The sequence below is a fragment of the Barbus barbus genome (genome assembly GCF_936440315.1).
Source record: "Barbus barbus genome assembly, chromosome: 31".
In the NCBI taxonomy this organism is placed as follows: Eukaryota; Metazoa; Chordata; class Actinopteri; order Cypriniformes; family Cyprinidae; genus Barbus; species Barbus barbus.
In genome coordinates, this window is record NC_136759.1 from 2,788,163 (window position 1) to 2,811,461 (window position 23,299).

Below are 23,299 nucleotides of genomic sequence, written 5' to 3' on the forward strand. Positions count from 1 at the left end.
TAACGTCTTTTATTAAACTAATAGTTTTAGATGCTGATTGGACAATGCAGCATTTTAGCCACATAAATACACAATATCAGAACTATATCTACATGATATAATGAATTGCAATGTGTTATAATGCAATGTGAATATTTTTTAAAGTGTATCACAAACGTGTAAATGTAAATACAAAACATTTATGTAAAAGTCAGCACTATTTTTCTGGTGCATTTCTGAATTTTGTGGACATTTCATTTAAAAGTATCATTTGTGGACATTTTCTAGCGATCATGGCAGGAGTAATTCCTCAAACGATGGAGACGAGCATTTTAATAGGCCAGGGCATATATCCAAACACAGTGTGTAGACTCAAAAAATATTACAGAGCTTTAACATAAACTGATGCATATTTGTCAGTCATACATAAATAAAATGGTTAAGAAACAGGTCAAATTTCTGCTCTCAAAAAATCATGACAGTTTATTATTAACTGCATTTGATTTTATTTGAATTTTCACATTTATTCAAATTGCTTAGAATCAGCATAAATCTGGTAATTAAATTGAATTAAAAGGTGAAACTGTGGAACAAGCTAAATTCAAGTCGTTAAAATGTATGATTTATTGACGATAAATACATAAAGCTGGTTATTGTGTATTTAAAACACATTCAGTATATTAGCACTATTACAGAAATCTGCCCTCATTTATGTGCGACTGACAAATATGCATCACAAGTTTATTAGTTTATGTTCAAATGCAATTCAAAAATACTAATCTTGATTCTAGGCCTAAATATTTTTTTGAGTGCCATCGCACTAATGAACTGAACATGATGGGAAAACACGTCTCAATAAATGTGTCCAGCACAGATTTACTGGCAGCGTTTGCACCATCACCTGATTTGCATAAATTCCTTCAGTGAACCAGATGCTAAACCAACGACAACAAACGACGCCATCAGTGGATTCCCGCCTAAATATGATGCAAGAGATAGCAGCAGCTGTGCTTTATGACCTCTGATGGCACGCGCATAACACAATCACACACAGGCATCAAAAGGACCGTCTTATCACCTCATCCACCATACAAACAGAGAGAGATTGGTCCTTTCCAGCCGTGATTTTGCTCTCTCATCAGTACAGGTATTCTCTGAGGACATGACTTTTAGATATAGGGTCAACGTCTCGCTCTTGCTCTGCTCCTCCCCATCTCTCTGTCTCTGCAGTGCAGCAGCGGTCTCCATTTAAAATGCATTCCTGCCAGTGCAGTGACAGTACAAACTGCACACACGCATGCATACACGTATGCCTTAAATACACATTGCCTACTGAGCTGGACTGTCAACTGACATCATGACTAGACAGCTGCAGTGTTAAAGATTCAAGTAAAATGATCCAAAAGCAGTAGAAAGTCAAAGCATCAGAAATGTAAAACATCAGGATTCTAAAGGCCATTATGACACCATCGCTGGCAGTTACATTTTCAGTGCTGAACATTCTATGGGGTCGTTTACACAGAACGCTTCTTTGCATCTAAATATATATATATATATATATATATATATATATATATATATATTTAATGCCTCCTCCGCCATGTTGCAGTCAAATAAAACAGTTGCCATGCCAATTTACTACTGCCCGCCTCCGGGGTCTTCTGGTTGACTGGGTACTGACACTACTATGTTTCCATCCACCGATTTTTATGCACATTTTGGGATATCCATAAAAAAAAAAACTCTGGATGGAAACGCATAGATTCTAAAAATGCGCATAAAAAACTTATGCGCTCAACTAAGTAGGATAAATTTCTTATCCGGTAAGAAAACATGCACATAAACTACGATGAGAACATTTTTACCGAATAAGTTCCTTAATGCGCATCAAAAAAGACATGTGACCAACTGACCGATCTCATTGCACAGCATCTGAAATCCAAGAACTGCGTTCCCAAACAAGAGACTCCAAAAATAAGATAACATGACTGCGTTTCATTGTGGTATTTAGGAAATGACGATTTTGTTCTCTTCAACTTCCTGGATGAAACGGTGCTTTATTCGCAAATGTTTTATGCAATATTCCAATTTTGCGCATAAGTTTAATTCATAACTTTGGATGGAGACATAGATATTGATGCGCTGCATTTAAAATTTGTAACTCTTTTAACTTGAAACAGCGTCTTAAAAACGTGGCGCTCATGTTTTTTTGCCAATATACAAAAACATATATTTGAATCATCATATTTGAACATGTATGAACTTCACTCTCACACCTGTAACTCACTCTGTCTGAATACTACATTATGTGGGCCGCAATAATTGGATAATCGCACAATGAATATTCAATTATGATCGGTCCGGTTCCACACAACTCAAACAGAATCTTAAACTTGATTGGTTACAAAGTAAGCACTCTTTATAAGCGAGAATCGGTGCAGTTCAGTTCTTGGGTTATTTTGCAGGCTCTTATTTTCTGCAAAGCATCTTATATATTGTGAAAAAGCATAGCTCAATACAAATAAAAAACTAACTTCACTAATAAACAATAGCCTATACATAATGTGTAGAAAAAAATCATCTTTATTTGACTTCCTTCATGGATAATTTCCAAACAAAACATTCTCATAAATAATAAATTAATCAAATAATTATATTTATAATTGGGGTTAATTTATCTATGGTCTCATTTTCTATTCTAATTTAATCAGATCCTTTTTCAAGTGTCTAAGATGATCGATGGGAGACGATATCGTTCCTCATAGTGAAGTGACAGTAGAATGAGTCTGACTTTGTTAAATGGACCAAGAACCAAATAAACAGATGGCTTTGTTTTCTACTGAGAGGACCAATGGGAAACGGCCTAGTTTGGCCTGAAACTCAATTGGGCAGTTCTATAGACATTTTAACAGAGTTTATTACCATCACAGATTCTGTGAAGACACCGTTCTGTTCTCTGCAGCGCACTGCCGTATATAAAATGCTGGTATTTTAGGGTAATTAAATTTTACTATGGCTTTTGAATGAATCTGCGTGTTCTGCCATTTTTATTGATGAACTCGGGTCAGTGTAGCTAGTGGTGTGTTTCAGTAGATTAGTCTAAAGCTAGAGTATGGCATGTTTTTAATGAGATCTTGGTTTCATTTTGAAGACTGTAATTTTTTCTGGATTTACTGCAGGTCTCACAGATGCGCTACAGTCTTATAAGCTTATAATGAGTGTTCTGCCACTTCTTGAAATACTGTAAAGTCATTTCTGAAGCAGAAATTTAATATTACCATCTTGCGGAGTGAGGCCAGAGATTGTTTGGAGGTCTAAAAATGAAGACAAAATGTGCAAAATGAAATCAAATATAGATTTCATATATCTTGCTCATTTTCTGTTTCTATTTCTACAATATGTGTCTTTAATAGGGAGACTGAAGCTTAAAGGAATAGGTCGCCCAAAAATGAAAATTCTATAAACATTTACTCACCCTCAGGCCATCCAAGATGTAGATGAGTTTATTTCTTCATCAGATTTGTAGCATTGCATGGCTTGCTCAGCAATGGATGCTCTGCAGTGAATGGGTGCCGTCAGAATGAGAGTCCAAACAGCTGATAAAAACATCACAATAATCCACACCACTCCAGTCCATCAGTTAACATCTGGAGAAGACAAAAGCTGAAACAAATCCAGCATTAAGATGTTTTTAACTTCAAACCGTCGCCTCCTCTATCCATAATATTGCTTCCGCCCGTGAAAAAGTGGTCTGAATCAGGAGAGAAATCTGCACAGATTAAGCAGCGTTTACAAGCCAAAACAGCTCTAAACAAATATGTGGCTGGATTTTGATGTGAGAGACAACAAGAGATTGACTTTTTCACTGAAAGAAGCATTATTATGGATTATGGACTCATATTTTGGCCTGAAGAAATGGTTTAAAGTTAAAAACATCTTAATGATGGATTTGTTTCTTACAAGCATGCATCTTTTCACTTCACAAGATGTTAATTGATGGACTGAAGATTAATTGTCTCAGACAAGGTCTGTAATATGTCAGTCTTCTGCAAAGTTGAAAAACCTGTGTTCAGTGCTTTGTGCGTGCCTTTTTTAGGTCTGATTGATGCAAGAACGCTCTAAATAAATGAGCACTGGTGCAATCATTCTCTGTACTTGTCATAAATTGATGATTGTGTGTCAACAAAATGGAAACAGCAGTTTACCGATGAGTTATTTCATGCTGCATAATGTGAACATTTGTCTTCAGAATGAACCAGATTTAATCAGATGGAGGCATGCCAATCTGAATGTATGTGTTGTGATTTTTAACAGAGTTGTTTAATTGTGCATTCTCTTCATTTTTACACCGTGTGTCTCTGTGTGTCTCTCAGGTCTCTGTCTGGTCGTATAGTCGGAGGCGTTTGGTGGTTCTTCACTCTCATCATCATTTCCTCCTACACGGCAAACCTGGCCGCTTTCCTCACCGTGGAGAGAATGGTGTCGCCTATCGAGAGCGCAGAAGACCTCGCCAAACAGACAGAAATCGCCTACGGGACTCTTGATTCCGGTTCCACCAAAGAGTTCTTCAGGGTGAGAGAATAATATTAATGGTTATAATAAAACCAAAGATTGGCGAGTCACCATCTGGTGGTAGAATTGTGTCAACTGGTGGAGATCTTGAAAAATTATATCTAAGATAAATAAATTTTATATATATATATATATATATATATATATATATATATATATGTGTATGTAAGTATGTGTTTTTAATGACATTTTTTAAATTAATATTTCTATTCATTTATTCAGCAAACACACATTAAATTGATCAAAAGTGACAGTAAAGGCATTTATAATATTACAAAAGATTTCTATTTCAAATAAATGCTTTTCTTTTGAACTTTCTATTCACCAAAGAATCCTGAAAAATAAAATGTATCACAGTTTCCACAAAAATATTGGGCAACACACCTGTTTTCAGCATTGATAATAATCAGAAATGTTTCTCGAGCAGTAAATCAGTATATTAGAATGATTTCTGAAGATCATGTGACACTGGATTAATGATGCCAAAAATACAGTTTTGATCACAGAAATAAATTTCATTTTAACATATATTTACATAGAGAACAGTTATACTAAATTGTAAAAATATTTATATATATATATTGATCGTAGCAGCTACTCCAAATGCATTCTTTTTTCTTCACTGCATGGGTCTGGATATTGTGTTTTGTAGGTTAAGGCAAAGACAGACATGCACATTACAGTTCAGTCATCACAGTAATAGAATCAGACTCCAAAGAGTATAAGAGCCAAACCTGCACTCACATCTACATAGAGAGCCTGTCTGCAGTCAGGAGAGGAGCTAAAAAAGCTATTTACTCAGAGAGCAATGACAAAGCGATAGAGGGAGAAAGACAGATAGCTGGAGAGAGAGAGACGGGTAATATGAGAGTGAATCGGCGTGAGCTGAATGAATGGGCTGCTCATTAATTAGCTGAGCAGCGCCGCATGCGTCTCACTCGGTATCTGTCTCCCTGTTGTCATACACAGATGGTGTGATGCTACACTCCTACATGGGAAAACATTCACTTTCTCTTTTTTATTGTCATTTGGGTTCCACCGACCTGTCTCACTTTCGCCACCATATTTTCTCATTCAGTCTGCACTAAACTGTCTCCCTCTCCCTCTTCCAACCTGTCTCAAGCTCTTTGAGCTCATCTCAGTCTCTTCACCATATTTTCTCATTCTTTCTATCAATCTAGTCAAAGTCAAGTCAAATTTATTTCACACCTCATGTTAATGTTTATAATATATTAATATCTTCTTGCCTTATAGTAGCAAATTATATATAGGAATACATTTTTTTTTTAAATGTTTTCGAAAGAAGTCTCTTATGCTCACCAAGGCTGCTTTTATTTGATCAAAAATACAGTAAAAATGGTAAAAATGTGAAATATTTTTTACAATTTCACATGTGTTTTCTATGTGTATATAAAATGTAATTTATTTGTCATCAAACTGAATTTTCAGCAACATTCCTCCAGTCTTCAGTGTCACATGATCTTCAGAAATCATTCTAATATACTGATTTACTCAAGAAACATTTCTGATTATTATCAATGTTGAAAACACTTGTGCTGCTTCATATTTTGTGGAAACCGTGATACACAACCATTCAAAAGTTGAGGTATGCAAGACTTATTTTTTGTAAAGAAATTAATACTTTAATTCATCAAAGGATGCATTAAATGAATTAAAATGGCAGTATAAAGACAGTTATAATGTTACAGACGATTTTGATTTCAAATAAATGTTCTTCTGAACTTTCTATAAATTAAATCAGTATATTAGAATGATTTCTGAAGATCATGTGACACTGAAGACTGGAGTAATGATGCTGAAAATTCAGATTTGATCACAGCAATAAATTACATTTTACATTATATTCAAATAGAAAACTGTTATTTTAAATTTAAATAATATTTCACAATATTATAATTTTTACTGCATTTTTGATCAAATAAATGCAGCCTTGATGAGCAGAATTTCAAAAACATAAAAAATTCCAAACGTTCGACGCATAATATGCAAATAAATGAGATAATACATGCAACAAAGTATGCAATAATACAGTGTCCATGTTTGCAATAATATAAAATCTAATCTGTCTGACTCTGTAATCCCATCACGATAACTGTGGCATCTGTCTCACCGCCTCAGTGGAGCGTTGCTGATATACTGGCGAGAAACATTTGATCAGTTACCCAGGGAATAAGTAAATGTCAGGCGTCCCATTGTGTTTGGTGAGTTTGTTTGTCATTTGTTGTGGGGCGTTTGTATCTGAGCGCAGGTTTGTCGAGGGTGTTGTTTATTCGTCAGCGTGTGTGATGTTTTATTTTGGAGTGTTACGGCACAACGGCGCTCCAGACTGGACGTGACGAACATTATAATGGGCCGGCTGTCCGTCACACTCCGCTGCTTTCCTCTCACATACTGCAGCTTAAGACTAAGCCTGTGTATAAAAGAGGCGCAAATGATCCAAGTACAAGACACACTGGGACACCAGCATGTCAAATATGATATCTCACAGGACAAACACACACATTTCAGCCATATTAGACCCATCCGTCTTTTTTTTACAGCAAAGCCAGCACAGTAGTGCACACTTCAGAGCTGACTACACATTGCTGGAGCACAGGATCTCTGTTATAGTTTGACAAATGACATTTCAGTAATCACAAAATTGATCAACTTTGGGGTCACTCATTTATTTATTTATTTTAAAAGAATTTAATGCTTTTAGGATGCATTTAATTGATCAAAAGTAACAGTAAATGCATTTATAATGTTACAGAATGTTTCTATTTCAAATGAAGGCTCTTCTTTTAAACTTTCTATTCATCAAAGAATACTGAAAAATAAAATGCATCACAGTTTTGACAAAACTATGAAGCAGCCCAACTGTTTTCAACATTGATAATAATCAGAAATGTTTGTTGAGCAGTAAATCAGTATATTAGAATGATTTCTGAAGATCATGTAACACTGAAGACTGGAGTAATGATGCTGAAAATTCAGCTTTGATCACAGAAATAAATTACATTTCAGCACATATTCACATAGAAAACAGTTATTTTGAACTGTAATAATATTTTACAATATTTATTTGTTTTTGATTAAATAAATGCAGCCTTGGTGAGCAGAAGAGATTTCTTTCAAAAACATCTTACTGACCCCAAAAGATTGAACAGTAGTGATATTTTACTATATATTTATTCTCTGATCATAAAATAATTTTAGATCGGATCAATATTGCATGTATATATATATCAACATAATGAGCAGGAAAATGTAAAGTTCAGGATGATAAAAGTTTTTGCTCTGCGTAAGACAAGGTTATTATAGTTAACTAAAACTAAAACCATTGAAAAAAATGGTTATTGAAATAAAATAAACATCAACGAAAATAAAATAAAATTAAAAATAAATTATTTTATTTTATTACAGCTATTTTATTTATTACATTATTTTTGTTTAGTTTGACTTTATGTACTAAAACTAAATGTACTAAAAGTAAAATATAAAAATTAATAAAAAACCTTATGGGCATATTTTAAAAAAAACTTTAAGCAAAATTAAAGTGAAAACTGAAAGTATTAATTTCATATATAAACAAAAATATTTAATATTTAAAATATTAACAACTATAATAGTATATCAATGATATGAAAATAATACTGGACTATGTGGTTTATTCTGAGACTGACGGACTGGCTGTATATTATCTCTTACTTACTGTTTTCTTTCAATCATTTTTAGGACATTAGCTGACATTTTTGACTTACTAGGAGAGCCAAAAGACAACTCGGCTTGTGCAAAATGATCAATAAGAAGTATTTTTAAAAAGCTGAACATCACACACAGACACAATTACTATAAAGCAAATAGTATGAAATATTGACATCTAGTTTTTTGCATCACTATCTAAACACTAAATTGTGATTGATGTGAATCTAATTTTACTTGTGCTGTCAAGCGATTAATCGCATCCAAAATAAAGTTTTTGTTTACAGAATATATGTTATGTTTATATATTATATATATTTTATGACTATAAATATATACACATGTAAATACTTTCTAAATATATACCGTGTGTGTGTTTATACTAGTGCTGTCAGAAGATTAATCGCGATTAATCGCATCCAAAATAAAAGTTTTTGTTTACATAATATATGTTATGTTTATATATTATATATATTTATATATATTTTATGACTATAAATATATACATGTAAATACTTTCTAAATATATACTGTGTGTGTATTTATACTAGTGCTGTCAGAAGATTAATCGCGATTAATCGCATCCAAAATAAAAGTTTTTGTTTACATAATATATGTTATGTTTATATATTATATATATTTTATGACTATAAATATATACATGTAAATACTTTCTAAATATATACTGTGTGTGTATTTATACTAGTGCTGTCAGAAGATTAATCGCGATTAATCGCATCCAAAATAAAAGTTTTTGTTTACATAATATATGTTATGTTTATATATTATATATATTTATATATATTTTATGACTATAAATATATACACATGTAAATACTTTCTAAATATATACCGTGTGTGTGTTTATACTAGTGCTGTCAGAAGATTAATCGCGATTAATCGCATCCAAAATAAAAGTTTTTGTTTACATAATATATGTTATGTTTATATATTATATATATTTATATATATTTTATGACTATAAATATATACATGTAAATACTTTCTAAATATATACTGTGTGTGTATTTATACTAGTGCTGTCAGAAGATTAATCGCGATTAATCGCATCCAAAATAAAAGTTTTTGTTTACATAATATATGTTATGTTTATATATTATATATATTTATATATATTTTATGACTATAAATATATACACATGTAAATACTTTCTAAATATATACCGTGTGTGTATTTATACTAGTGCTGTCAGAAGATTAATCGCGATTAATCGCATCCAAAATAAAAGTTTTTGTTTACAGAATATGTGTGTGTTCTGTGCATATTTATTATGTATATATAAATACACACACACCTGCATATATATATATATATTTAAGAAAACACCTTATAATTAATGCACATTATGAATCATTAGGTAAGCATTAGTAAATAATCAGTTCATCCTTTATAAAGCATTGTCCCAACATTAATAGGCATTAGTAAGTGGTTTATAAATACAGCTATAAATACCTTGTTCTTGATTTATAAGTATATCTATTACAAGGAGATTTAAAGACTCAGCTATCTTCCTAACATAAAAAATAAACAAACACAACACAGAGGGATACTCAGAAATATTTATTGCAAGATTTACAAGTACAATTTTTTGTTTTAATTATTATTTGTACAGTTGTACAGTTTATTATTGTTTTTTTGCATCTTGAAATAAATATGTCTGTGTTCTGTATCCCTCTGTGTTTTGTTTGTTTAACTGTTCTGTTTGGAAGATAAACGAGCCTCTAAATCTCTTCTGTAAATTCTTTATAAGGTATAAATAGTCCTCACTTTAGATGAGCTCACAAAAATAGATGGCTGGAAACTGTTAAATGTTTTATAACTACCTGCCTTAATCATGACTTACAGCAGGAATATGTGTTAATAAAGTATTAACACACTGAGCAACTATTATCATGTGTCTAAATAATAAGATTTATAAATGTACAATAGTTTATTAATCATTTACTTACACTTTCTAAATGATCTTATAAACCACTGACAACTCCTAAATAACAGGTTTGTAAATAACGTAATAAAGTATGAAAATACAATTATTAAACATTATAGATATGCTCAAGCACAAAACATTTATAGCTGTATATAAACTGCTTACTAATGACTATAAATGTTGGGACAATGCTTTATAAAGGATGAATTGACTATTTACTAATGCTTACCTAATGATTCATAGTGTGTACAGTTATTATAAAGTGTTACCGAAAAACGTTATGTTTATATAGTATTTATATTTATATATAATATAAAATATATACATGTAAATACACGAACATATTTTCAAAATATATACTGTTTGTGTGTGTCTTTATATATACATAAATATACACAGTACACTCACATATATAATGTAAACAAAAAGTGCATTTTGGATGCGATTAATCGCGATTAATCGCGATTAATCGTTTGACAGCACTTATATATATATATATAAAATAAATATACACAGTGCACACACATATATTATGTAAACCTAAATTTTTATTTTGGATGCGATTAATCATTTGACAACATAATATTTTAGCAAAGCATTCAGGACTGACAGCATCCCTGTGTTCATTGCATGTCTTTCGCTGTGCCCTCTAGAGGTCAAAGATCGCGGTGTACGAAAAAATGTGGAGTTACATGAAGTCGGCCGAGCCCACGGTCTTCACCAAGACGACAGCCGAGGGCGTGGCTCGCGTGCGCAAGTCCAAAGGGAAATACGCCTTCCTGCTGGAGTCCACCATGAACGAGTACACGGAGCAGCGCAAACCCTGCGACACCATGAAGGTCGGAGGGAATCTGGACTCCAAGGGCTACGGGGTGGCTACGCCCAAAGGATCGCAGCTAAGGTGGGTGGAGTATTATAACAACTGACCAATCACAGCGCTGTTATAGTATTCCACCCACCCTGCTGTGCTTCTCTCTCTGTTTCTGTCTTTCTATCTTTTCTCCTACCTGTTCTGTCTTTCTCTCAGTTTCCACACTCGGTACTCTCTGTGATGCTGTGATATCTTTGTGGTCACATGTACAGTTGCTGTTTTTAGCTTTATTGGGCATTTATGTCTCATTGACATTCTATGGGATTATATATATAAATATAGTAAAGGGCTCATATTATCATATTATTTCATTGACAGGCTATAACATCAGTGAGAAACTATTATAGTTTTTATGTTAAATTAGTTTTTTTATTTTCATTTTAATTTTAGTTAAAGTTTAAGTTTGTTTTTTTCATTTTTAGTAGTCCAAAATATGTCCATATAGCTTTTATTCATTTTAGTAATGCTTTACAATAAGGTCTCATTTGTTAATAATAGTTAATACAAGAACTAGAAATGAACTATATTTTTATATACAGCATTTATTAACCTTTATTAATGTTAGTTAATAAAAAACATTCATGTTCTTATTAGTTCTTAGTACATTAACTAATGCTAACGGATATAACTTGATTTTAATAATGTATTTAACCAATGTTGAACTTAACATTAACTTAGATTAATAAATGCTATATAAACATTGTTCATGTCAAGTATTAACTAATATTAACTAACTGTTAACAAAAATGAAATATTTTAGTTACTTTATCAAGTTAAACTAAATTAAATTTAGAATTGACGTCCGGGGCAACTATCTGAAAACAAAAGTTTTATATATCATTGCATTTCAGTTCACATTTTTTAATGTACATTTTTTTTATGATTTTAGTTTTAGTTGACTAATGAATATTGTAGGAATTAAAAATAACAGAATTAAATCATTAAACAATAAATGGATTTAGTAAATAAAAAAGAACACTAAAAGAACAAGAATATACTTTTTACTTAAAATAATCAATTTGAACTATTTACAAATAATATTTTAAAATATGCACACATTCACTCTTATTATGCATACTATGTTGAACATGCAAAATATTTCTTGTCTCATCACACTTACGTTATCATTATTACATGCATCAGATAAATGATTCAGCCTATATTTTCAATATAAAACAGTGACGTTTATATATTTAGTTTATTGAGATTACTGTCAGTTGTTTAACATTTCTATTATAAAACCGAGATGTAAACTCAGAAATTGAAAAAAGTCAGAAGATGTACACTTGCGATTGCTTTAAAGTTTAAGTTATGACTGTTTTTGCTTTAAAGGCAGGGTAGGTGATCTGGTTCAAAAACATTTTTTGTTATTCTGGTTGAAAGTCTCTTCACATCCTGAAAGCAATCACAAAGTTAAGTGGTCTTAATTTATTTATATGTATTTATATCGTCTGTGGAAAGTCTAGGGCCATAAAATGTTTGTCCAATCAAAATATTCGGTCCGAACGTTACGATAGGCTGTCCGGCCTGCCTGTCAAAATATGTATTTGCATACCTCTGTGCACCCTGTTAGCGCAGACATCACCAGCGAGAGTGAAGGTGCTATTATATTACATAATATTTTATAACATTACATCACTAGCGTTTCCAAAATCGCCGACCATACCTTTAAAGGAAATATTAAAGGGGGCATAACACATAACACAACATGTTAATCTTGAGTACCTATAGAGTAGTATTGCATCCTTCATATCTCCAAAAAGTCTTTAATTTTTCTCATATTTATAAAAGAAAGATAGAGCTTTATGATTCTCTCAGAGGCGCGCTGTGGGCGGAGCTAAAGAGTGACGAGCACTTGCGCCGATCACCAACAAAACACAGACATTTGATGCCGTTTCACTTACCGTCTGCAGTTCTGAATCATGACCGGGATCTTTTACAGCTGGGACTGCTCCATCTTTCAGTATCAAACGATGTGCAAATCCAGCGTCGAACTGGGCCTTGTTTATAAAACATTCGTCAACAAACACACTTGAGAAACCCCGTTGCTGCCCCGGAAAAACAAACTGCATCCACTGTTTATGTAACGCTGGGATCTTCGTTAAACTGAACAAGATTATCTTTCCCTCACAACCAAAAACACACTTCTTTAGAGACATTCTTCCATTCTTCTTTAACAGTGTAGATAACTCTGAATGCATGAAACAGCATTGTACCCACTTCCCCTTTAATAACTTTATAAAATAAAAAAATATGACATATGACCTCTTTAAACACAAGGACAAAACTTAAAAGGTTTACTGTTTTGCTCAGAAAGTGGTAAAGTTTTATTTATGAAACTCCTGTATCCCACAAGATATCAGCGTTTGAGCTCACAGACAGTGCTGTGTGTGTCTGTGTGTTTAATTTTGTTCTTCCTCCACAGAAGCGGCGCTCAGGTAAACGCGTGTCTCATGTTGCTCATTTCTTCTCAACAACTCTGTATCCTGTCTCACATCTTCATTCTCAAGAATTATTTCTCATCTCTTTCACTGTTCCTGCATAAACCTATCAGCATGTTTTACACCACACCATCTTCTGGATGTAAAAGTGTCTTACAATTCCTAAAGACAACATGAAATCATGCCTTTTATTGAATATTATGCATCACTACACATTATTATACACACTGCCATTCAAAAGTTTTTGAAATAAATCTCACCAAGGCTGCATTTATTCAATCCAAAATACATTAAAAACTGTAATATTCTGAAATATTATTACAATTTAAAATAAGTGTTTTCTATGTGAATATATGTTCAAATTGAATTTATTCCTGTGTTCAAAGCTGAATTTTCAGTCTTCAGTGTCATATGATCCTTCAGAAATCATTCTAATATGCTGATTTACTGCTCACTAGTCTCTTGGAAGTTACATGTGTTGCAAATGTTAATTCATGTTGTCTTTAAACATACATAATAATTGCTAGAAATGTGCTGTTATGACATTTGTGAGCTGAAATGAGTATCAATGAGCATTCAGTTTTTGACCTGTGTGGAGATTCAGTTCTGCCTGAGAGGATTTTACTGACTGTCTGAGTGTGGATTACACAAAGGCCAAAACAGAGAGTACTTGATCATTTTGATTCTGATGGTCTCCTTGTGTTGCTATCAGCCAGTTCAGCAAACTAATCTCAGCACAGTGAACTCTGACCCTGACCGTTTAACCTCTCCAGAACTGCTATAAACATGCTGCTAGCATTTACAGTTTCTGACTTGCCATCTTACTTCTACTGCAAAAATAAAAACAGAGCTTGTCATAGAGCTGATGCCAATAGACAGTATCTCCTTCCGCTGAAAATTTGCTAAAAATGTACTCACCCTCAGGCCATCCAAAATGTAGATGAGTTTGTTTCTTCATCAGATTTGGAGAAATGTGTCTCTGCATCAGTGTCTCAGCAATGGATGCTCTGCAGTGAATGGGTGCCGTCAGAATGAGAGTCTGATAAAAACATCACAATAATCCACACCACTCCAGTCCATCAGTTAACATCTGGAGAAGACAAAAGCTGTGTGTTTGTAAGAAACAAATCCATCATACGATATTTTTAACTTCAAATCATTGCTTCTGGCCAAAATATGAGTCTATAATCCATAATAACGCTTCCTCCAGTGAAAAAGTGGTCTGGTCTGAATCAGGAGAGAAATCTGTACAGATCAAGCAGCGTTTACAAGCCAAAACATCTCAGTCCAAAACAAATATGTGGCTGGATTTTGATGTGAGAGACAACAGAAGATGGACTTTTTCACTGGAGGAAGTGTTATTATGCTTTATGGACTCATATTTTGGCCAGAAGCAATGATTTGAAGTTAAAAACATCTTATGGTGGATTTGTTTCTTACAAACACACAGCTTTTGTCTTCTCCAGATGTTAACTGATGGACTGGAGTGGTGTGGATTATTGTGATGTTTTTATCAGCTGTTTGGACTCTCATTCTGACGGCACCCATTCACTGCAGAGCATCCATTGCTGAGTAAAAGATGTAATGCTATATTTCTCCAAATCTGTGTCCATGAAGAAACGTTGGAGAGGTTTTAGAAGAAAGACACTGCACAGATGAGTCTCCACACAGGTCTGCAAAACAAAGCAATGGATGTGAATTCTGGCGTGCTGCATAGTATATACTGCATTTAGCCTGCTGTTTCTGAATAGCATATGAAGCATGCAGTACTTACAATGCAAAACATTTAGTCTTCATATGATAACATCCAAAAGCACAATTAACTAAAAACATTATGTTGCACTAATGAAAGTCATTTGTGAGCGCACTGCAAAAACAATATTTTCTTCCTCAGTATTTGTATCTTGTTTTCAAGTAAAGATTTTTTAATTCAAGACACATAATGACTTAAGATATTAAGTCTTGTTTCCTGAAAAACATTATTAAAAATTAAGTGAGTTTATGATTAAAACAAGAAATTATCCGCCAGCAGGGGAAAAAAAGTAAACTTATTAAAAAAAACAAGCTTATTGTCTTACCCCACAGGCCAGAGATAGATCATTTTGTCATCTTGTTTTAAGCAAAAAAATAGCTTAATTTTAATACATTTTTCAGAAAACAAGACTTAATATGTTAAGTAATTTCCTATTGAAGTAAATATATCTTGATTTAAGAATTTTGTATATATTTATCGTTGCCTTTTTCACTGTGCAGCATAAAGTGTTTCATATCATCATCACGATTTTTCATTTCTTCATCAAATGTGACACGCTTGTGGAAACACTGAGGATGTTTCTCTCACATCTGTTTCTCTCCATCATTTATTCCCTCTGATGTCAGTAAGAGTCTCCAGGTTTCTGAAATCATTCAACTGAATATCTTAATTTGCTTCATTCTACATCTACACTCGAAATATGTGTCAGTTTTGATATGCAGGCACACAAATGGTTGGCCGCTGTTCAATTTTCTTCAATGAAAAACAGCAGATAAAATGCATTGCAAGGTCACAATTGTGAGACAGCCCATGTAAGAAAAACATCCAATTACAGTGAAAATTACAGTGTTCATAGAAAGCTCAAGTTCAATTCCTGTGGGACATTCTGTAAGACCAGGGGCCAGTTGCATGAACTTAGCCACCATGTGAAGACTAGTTTGACCAACTAGCAGTTACCAAGGGGTAATCAGTCTTACTTCTCCAATACAAATAAGACCTGCCCTTTAACTGAATTAAAAAAGTTATGACCAGTCTTGAGGGAAAAAAAATTAGATGACTAACTTTTTAGATGAAAATTTAGATGACTGGCCCCCGATGCAATGAGATATTCCACGAATCAATCAAATATCACAGCCAATCAGAAGATTGTATGGGCGGGGCTATTTCTGCAAGTGCGCTGTGCATATTCTATTATTTTACTCAGTATATAATACTACACTACTGTTTGAAAGATAGATGGAATGAAATGAGAGTGAAAGAGAGAGAGAGAGAAACATCCCATAATAGTCCTCATTAACAACAGCTGCCTTGCTCTTATATTCTCTCTTGTTTTCTGTTTGTTTTGTGTCGTCTAACCCGGGCTGCGTGCGGCCCGCTCTCATGTGATGTTTATGGTTTGTTGAAGAAATGCCGTAAACCTGGCCGTGTTAAAGCTGAATGAGCAGGGGCTGTTGGACAAATTGAAAAATAAATGGTGGTACGACAAGGGCGAATGTGGCAGCGGGGGCGGGGACTCGAAGGTTAGCCACCAATGACACGCAGAGGAGTGGTAAAAAAAGACGACAATGTGATGCAACAGAGACATCTGCCCTGACATGACGGCCCTCGCCGGCCAGTAACGAGAGAGAAGTATGTCAAAGGAGAAACACACTGGAAATGAAAGCAATTACTGTCAAAACAGAAATATTTGCTAGAAAATTTGTGGTTTTCAGAAAAAGAGGGCTGTAACTGCACAGAACATTAATTTCAGAAAAATGTATCAACATGTAAAATATAATAATAATAATAATAAATCAAGTTAAATAAAAGTTTAAAAAAAGCTAAATTGGAAAAACATTGTACAAAACAAATGTACACACAGCATATATATATATATATATATATATAGAAAATAAAAATTGTAAAAAAAAAAAAGACAAAAAGTAGCCAATAAAATTAATGCACATGCATAACTTGTTTTACATATATAACATTAATTTCGCAAAACCTGATCATCAAAAGTCAATTTATAAATCTATTTTCACTTGACTTTTTTAATTAACTTTATTTAATAAATTATGATTGTTCTTAAGTCATCAGAAACCCCAAATATTTAATATTTTGAATGTGGGGCTGTCTGCACACACCATCTGCGCTCTGGGCTGTTTGCGATGAGCCAATAGTTCTGCATTAGCAGTAATTGTTTGTGCTTTGATAATGAAATCAGGGCAGTATGTGTCTGTTGCCTGAAGCGATGGAGCAAGATCCCATCCATACGTCTGTGGCTCAGCCTCACACACACACACACACATGAGCTCACACACGTGTACTCGATGGGACCTCGGCTTCATCACTTCCTGTGCTGCTGTGTGCCAAGATGTATTGTAATCTAATAACATAAAATAACATGGCCTATGATGTTATTTATGTTATTCTCTCTGAGAAGAACGCCGGTAAACCTGGCGGTGTTGAAACTGAGTGAAGCAGGAGTGCTAGACAAACTCAAAAATAAATGGTGGTACGATAAGGGCGAGTGCGGACCCAAGGACTCGGGAAGTAAGGTCAGTTTCCAGACGGAAAACCGCAAGCAAACCTGAAAACCGCAGCTCTGAGAAACACAAACACTCTCATGAAATCAATGTGATGTGTTTTCAGAAAGAAAAAGATGACAGTCTTAAAATGTCGCTGTCATCATCATCATACAGATTTTTTAAGATTTTCTTAACTCTGCCGTTGAGAAACAGAGCTGCGACTCTCCCATAGGCTTCCATAGGAACTATATTCCATAGGAACTATATCCATAGGAACTATATCCATAGGAAGTAAAGCGTTTCATGGAGCAGCCAATAGTTCCAAACAACCATAGTTCCAGCATTGAAGCACATTCATTTCAGTACTTCTCAAGCACACTCGCTGGTAAATTGAAGAAATTACTGCATTTTCTGACATTTTAATGCATTAGTTGACCTCTCGGAAATCTAATATTTTACGAAGCGTGTTATTATTAATGTTTATCATTAGATAATAGACAGTTAAACTATAATTGCAGTTAGATAACGTGAGAAACACCTCAATAGCGACCGGATGCTAGTTGTAATATTTTTACGTTTTTAGTCTTTCTGCAATCTTTCTCTCCCTGTAGGAAGTTGAATGAGTTTCAGTAAAGGCTTCCCATTCAAGAAAAACAATAAAGAGTTTCGCTGAATGCAATTCTTTGCCTTGTGTTTTTTAAACATTATTTAAAACTGTTTTATTGGGTTAAATGCCATATTTGCTCGCCTTTTGTAATATTCACTTATGCTGTATGTGTACGTGAATATCATAAAATAACATTTGAGTAACTTTGTTTATTTAACATTAAACCGTTAAATTAAACCAAGTGTCTGATCATGTCTAAATACACACTGAACCCTAAATACTACACTAATTGTATTATAAATACTTCTTAAAATCTTTTAAGTGGTCATCATTATTGCATGTTATTTAGTACAAAAACATATATTCTCAGAATATTAACTAAATAGAACTGAACTATATTTTACAATTATTTAGTTGATTAAACGTTACACTTAAGGTGTTTGGTCACATCTGACTGACAGTGAGTAGCCTCATATTAATGCTGTCTCTTTATCACTCCCCAGATTAAAATGTGATTGTAAAGCATAGTCTGAGTAGTTATCAATACACAGTCAATGCACATTGTGTATTAATAATTACTCGACATGAAACTGCCGATTAAAACCATTCAAACATATTGACAGCACGGAGTTGTTTGGAACTATTGAGAGCTCCATGAACCACGTGAACCATCAAATCATGTTGCAACTCTACTTCTCAATGGCTCTGGAAAAAATTAAGTAGAACCTTTAGAATGCAACACTGTGACATCACAATACAAGAATGCTGCACCTTGATGTCATGATTACAGTAAGACACTTTCATGACTTCATTATAGTGTTCATTTTTTTGTAGAATGCAGCTTTGTTACAGGATGAGTTAATTAAAATGGAGAGGATATTGCACTATTAGAAAGACTACAGCGCCATAATATCCACTTGTTCACTCAATTAACCTCAGGGGTAGTTGCTAGAAACACATTATGGCTGTAGAACATTCATAAAGCGATTTCATGCCATCTTAGAGAGAGACAGATTGTATTAAATGATGTTTTAAAAATATTATAAATAATTTGAAAGTAAACCGTTATTTTTTTTTTATATTTAAAATAATTATTTTAATTATTTAAATAATAAATAATTTAGTTTAATTAAATACTTTCCCCAGTTTGATAGATTTTTTTTTATTTAAATGCATTTTAAAAAATTTTATAGAATTATAGAAAAAATTAATATAAGATTATATACCATACAAAACACAGTAATTTAGTATGTTCTTGTTTTCCCTCCAAATTCTGATTAAGGTCAACAGAAATGATGATTTCATACAGTTATTATAGAGAGCAAAACTGTACAAAAATGTAGACTTTTTCATTATTATAAATAATTTTCAAGTAAACAATTATTCATATATTTTTTTATAAATTTAAATAATTATTTTAATTCATTATAATTTAAGTAAAAACAAAATACAGTAATTTAGTAAGTTACGAGAGGCCTTTTTTAAAATTCTGATCCAGATCAACAACAACAACAAAAAATTATTATTTAAATAATAATTTAAAAGTATGTTTAAAATGCATGGATTTTTTTTTTTTTTTTTTTTTTACATTTTTAAAAATCTTAATACTTTAATTATACAAATTATTATGTACATAATAATTAAATAATTTACATTGATGAAATATTTTCACAGTTTGATATATTAATTTGTTTCACTAAAATAAGTATCAAAATAAATATGACTGTATACAGTGTGAAATAGACATTTATTTACTGTTTTTTTTTTTCAAAACACGATAAACATTTAATTATTAATTTAATGAACTATTATTTAGATAATTAAATAATTTGCTGTAATACATATTTTTCCCAGTTCGATATATTAATATATTAATTTAAATGCATTTGAAACATTATTTATAGAAGTGTAAAAAATAAAAACACGGCTAAACTACCAAAAACGATGATAATTGAATTTAAATGGTAGCTCTTCTGTTCATGTTTGAAATCTAAATGACACTGGATTTAATTCTGTCTGTAACAGAACAATGTAATGCTGTTAAATCCATGGCACCAGTAATTCAAGCTGATTGTATCATATTATGAACTGTAATTGAATGTAAATGTGCTGCTTCCCGCCTGTCTAACGCTCTTTTCTCCCTCGAATCCCTCTCGCCTCCAGGACAAGAGCTCACAGGCGCTGAGCCTGAGCAACGTGGCAGGAGTTTTCTACATCCTGGTGGGCGGCCTGGGTCTGGCCATGCTGGTGGCCCTGGTCGAGTTTTGCTATAAGTCCCGCGCCGAGGCCAAGAAACTGAAGGTGGAATCGGCCGAACTGAATTTTAGCCCCGCTGCCAGCCCAACGCACAGTGTGCAGAACTTAGCCACTTATAGAGAGGGATACAACGTGTACGGCTCTGACGCAGTAAAGATATAGGGGTAGGACAGAAAGCCTGCTTGCGGTCGCAGGGGTTCGGCCTGAGCCTCGTCTGTCATATAGCTGCAGCAGACGTCCGTCCGCTAATGTTGTGACAGCTTCCCATCCCTCCGTTTACTTACGTTCCTTCTTGGTTTGTTCACTTCTGAAAGAGACCCCTTCATTTCTGTCGCCTGTCGTTCTTTTCTTTGTTTTTTCGTATGGCATCTGCCTTGACTAGAACGTGTTGGGATTGCATTGGTTTGGTCTTCCTGGCTGCAGTCGCTGGTGTTTTTGCACTGTTGGCTTTCTGTTTCAGACACCTGCATTAAAACACACACACACACACACACACACTCATGGACAAAGCTGCCATATTGCATTAGGAGCTCGAATTAGTAGCAAACCAAACATTTTAGTATGCAACCTTTAAACACTTTATAAAGGAATGCTGCTCATTTATTTATTATTTAGAGATGTTAGCTCTCTGCTATAGACCGGCGGTTCTCAGCTGGCTCGTTTTGATGGACAAAAGCAATGCTAAATGCAAATAATAGCTTTTATTAACTTTTAAAACGCATAGAATTCAACTTTTTGGCATAAATTTGCTATAGTCTTTTGCTAAACAAATAGCCACTTATGCAACAAATACACTGTTTAACCCTTGTATTACATAAAAAATTCTAGGTAGGATTGTTAGGACTCTAAATTGATTCAATATAATTCACCAAAAATCACACTATGGTAAACAAACAAACAAAAATATAGTAAATCCTCTATAAATCACCATGTAAAATAGTAAATCTTTAACATTAATAGTTCTTACACATTACAAACTGAAAAATAAACATGCAAACATATGTCTTTTTAAAACTGTACTTTACAGTTTGGTTTTTTAAACCAAAGTTTTGGAAAAGCACTTAATCTGTGAATAAAAGCATGGCACTCGCAACACCAAAACCATGGGTTCAATTCTTAGTGAAAATTAACATGCATAAACTGATCAAATGTACGCCAACATTATCTTACATTTTTTGTATTATAATTATATTTGTATTAATATGTTGAATCAGTTTTTTATTTTTAATATTATTTAAATTTTTGTGAACTTTGTACATTGCATGCACTAAAAAAACTGTGCATGCATGTTCATGACCCTAAATGAGGAAAAAGTCATAAAATATCAAGAAAAGAACCATGGGTTAACCAGTATTTCCGACAAATCAAAACCTGACGCGCTACACAATACAAGGGTTACAAATAATAAACAACTTTGGTATAAAGCAAAACCAGCTGAGATCCGCCGCTATAGACAGCAGCTATGCGCAATGCGTTATTTGGTACGAGTAGGGCATTATAGATCAAACAGCTGTTGGTTTAATGATGTCTGGTTGCGTTTCTCTTTCTTTTGTTGTTAGCGACATCAACAAACCAATCTATAATGCTGTACTGATACTGAATAATATCCAACTGACCTCCAAACCCCTGCTTACGAAACATTAGCAGTGTGAACATATAAAGTGTTGACTGTTACAGGACACTGTACAAACCCTAGATTTAGCGGGAACACGAGCGAAGGGCTGCATGCTGGCGTTAGAAATGCAGATGTCTAGCCATGTTGTACATTTTGAGATGTTTTCTGTATTTGTGTGTGGCGGCCTTGAGCTTTTCTCCGTTCTGTCGATGTGAATGTGTCGCGTGGTTCCGTTGTGACGTCACTGTGTCATTTGCATATGTTTCCCCCCCCAGAGAGTTCCAAGTATTCTGACTCCGCCTCTCGTCCCGCCCCCTTCTCTAGCTCACCTTCTCGGAAGCCATGAGAAACAAGGCCCGCTTGTCAATCACGGGCAGCCTGGGGGAAAATGGGCGTGTCCTGACGCCAGACTGCCCTAAGGCCGTGCGCTCTGGCCCCTCCTTCCGACATGGCCCCGCCCTCGCCGTGGTGTCCTCCAACCTCCCATAGAAACCAAAAACTCACCTTGTGCCTTAAAACATCTTACCCCTCTACAGAAGTTCAGATTTCACACAAACCACGGGAGAAGCACGCCGTCGCCGTCTCGAACGCAAGTCACCTGATAACACACTCTTTCAGCCCTCGGAAAAGACGTCAACAATTGTAAACGAGCCGGGACGGCATGGATACGAACGCTTGGCGAGCATCAAGGATCCATGATGCCTTATCCTAACTTTGGGGAAGAACATCATCGCATACGAGACGAAAAATCATGACCAGTAAACTGTAAATGTAGAGACATTAGCTCCGCGCTTCCCTGATTAGCCGTACGACATCAGCGAACATGCATTAGACTTATTAAATCACGTATTTACAACATGGTCCACAATCACTAGCTACTAAACCGTATGTAGATATTCTCTCAGGAGCCACGAAGGGGGACGACGGAAACACCTTTTATCATCTCGACAGGATTTCTTCAAGACGCCGCCGGGAGCCGCTTGCTTTTTGGACTGAAATGTATATAGACCAGTAGTAAAAGCTGAACACAATTCTTTTATA

General features: G+C 34.0%; 2 protein-coding genes across 3 annotated transcripts in view; one reads left to right on the plus strand and one right to left on the minus strand.

Annotated features, from left to right (window-relative positions):
- The window catches only part of LOC306851859 (glutamate receptor 4-like), a gene marked incomplete at both ends in the record, with an annotated part of 83,331 nt that extends 60,584 nt beyond the window's left edge, over nucleotides 1-22,747 (plus strand). Inside the window, 5 exons of one of the 2 annotated variants that reach the window (XM_079388335.1) lie at nucleotides 4,353-4,551; nucleotides 10,859-11,106; nucleotides 16,676-16,790; nucleotides 20,551-20,688; nucleotides 22,583-22,747. In XM_079388335.1, coding sequence (XP_079244461.1) covers nucleotides 4,353-4,551; nucleotides 10,859-11,106; nucleotides 16,676-16,790; nucleotides 20,551-20,688; nucleotides 22,583-22,747 — 865 coding nt within the window. Of the gene's footprint in view, nucleotides 1-4,352; nucleotides 4,552-10,858; nucleotides 11,107-16,675; nucleotides 16,791-17,695; nucleotides 17,811-20,550; nucleotides 20,689-22,582 lie in introns of both variants that reach the window. The other variant, XM_079388336.1, reaches the window with a different exon arrangement.
- LOC306851007 (claudin-19-like) overlaps nucleotides 1-23,299 on the minus strand; it is a 564,676-nt gene that overhangs the window by 445,080 nt on the left and 96,297 nt on the right. The window lies entirely within an intron of this gene.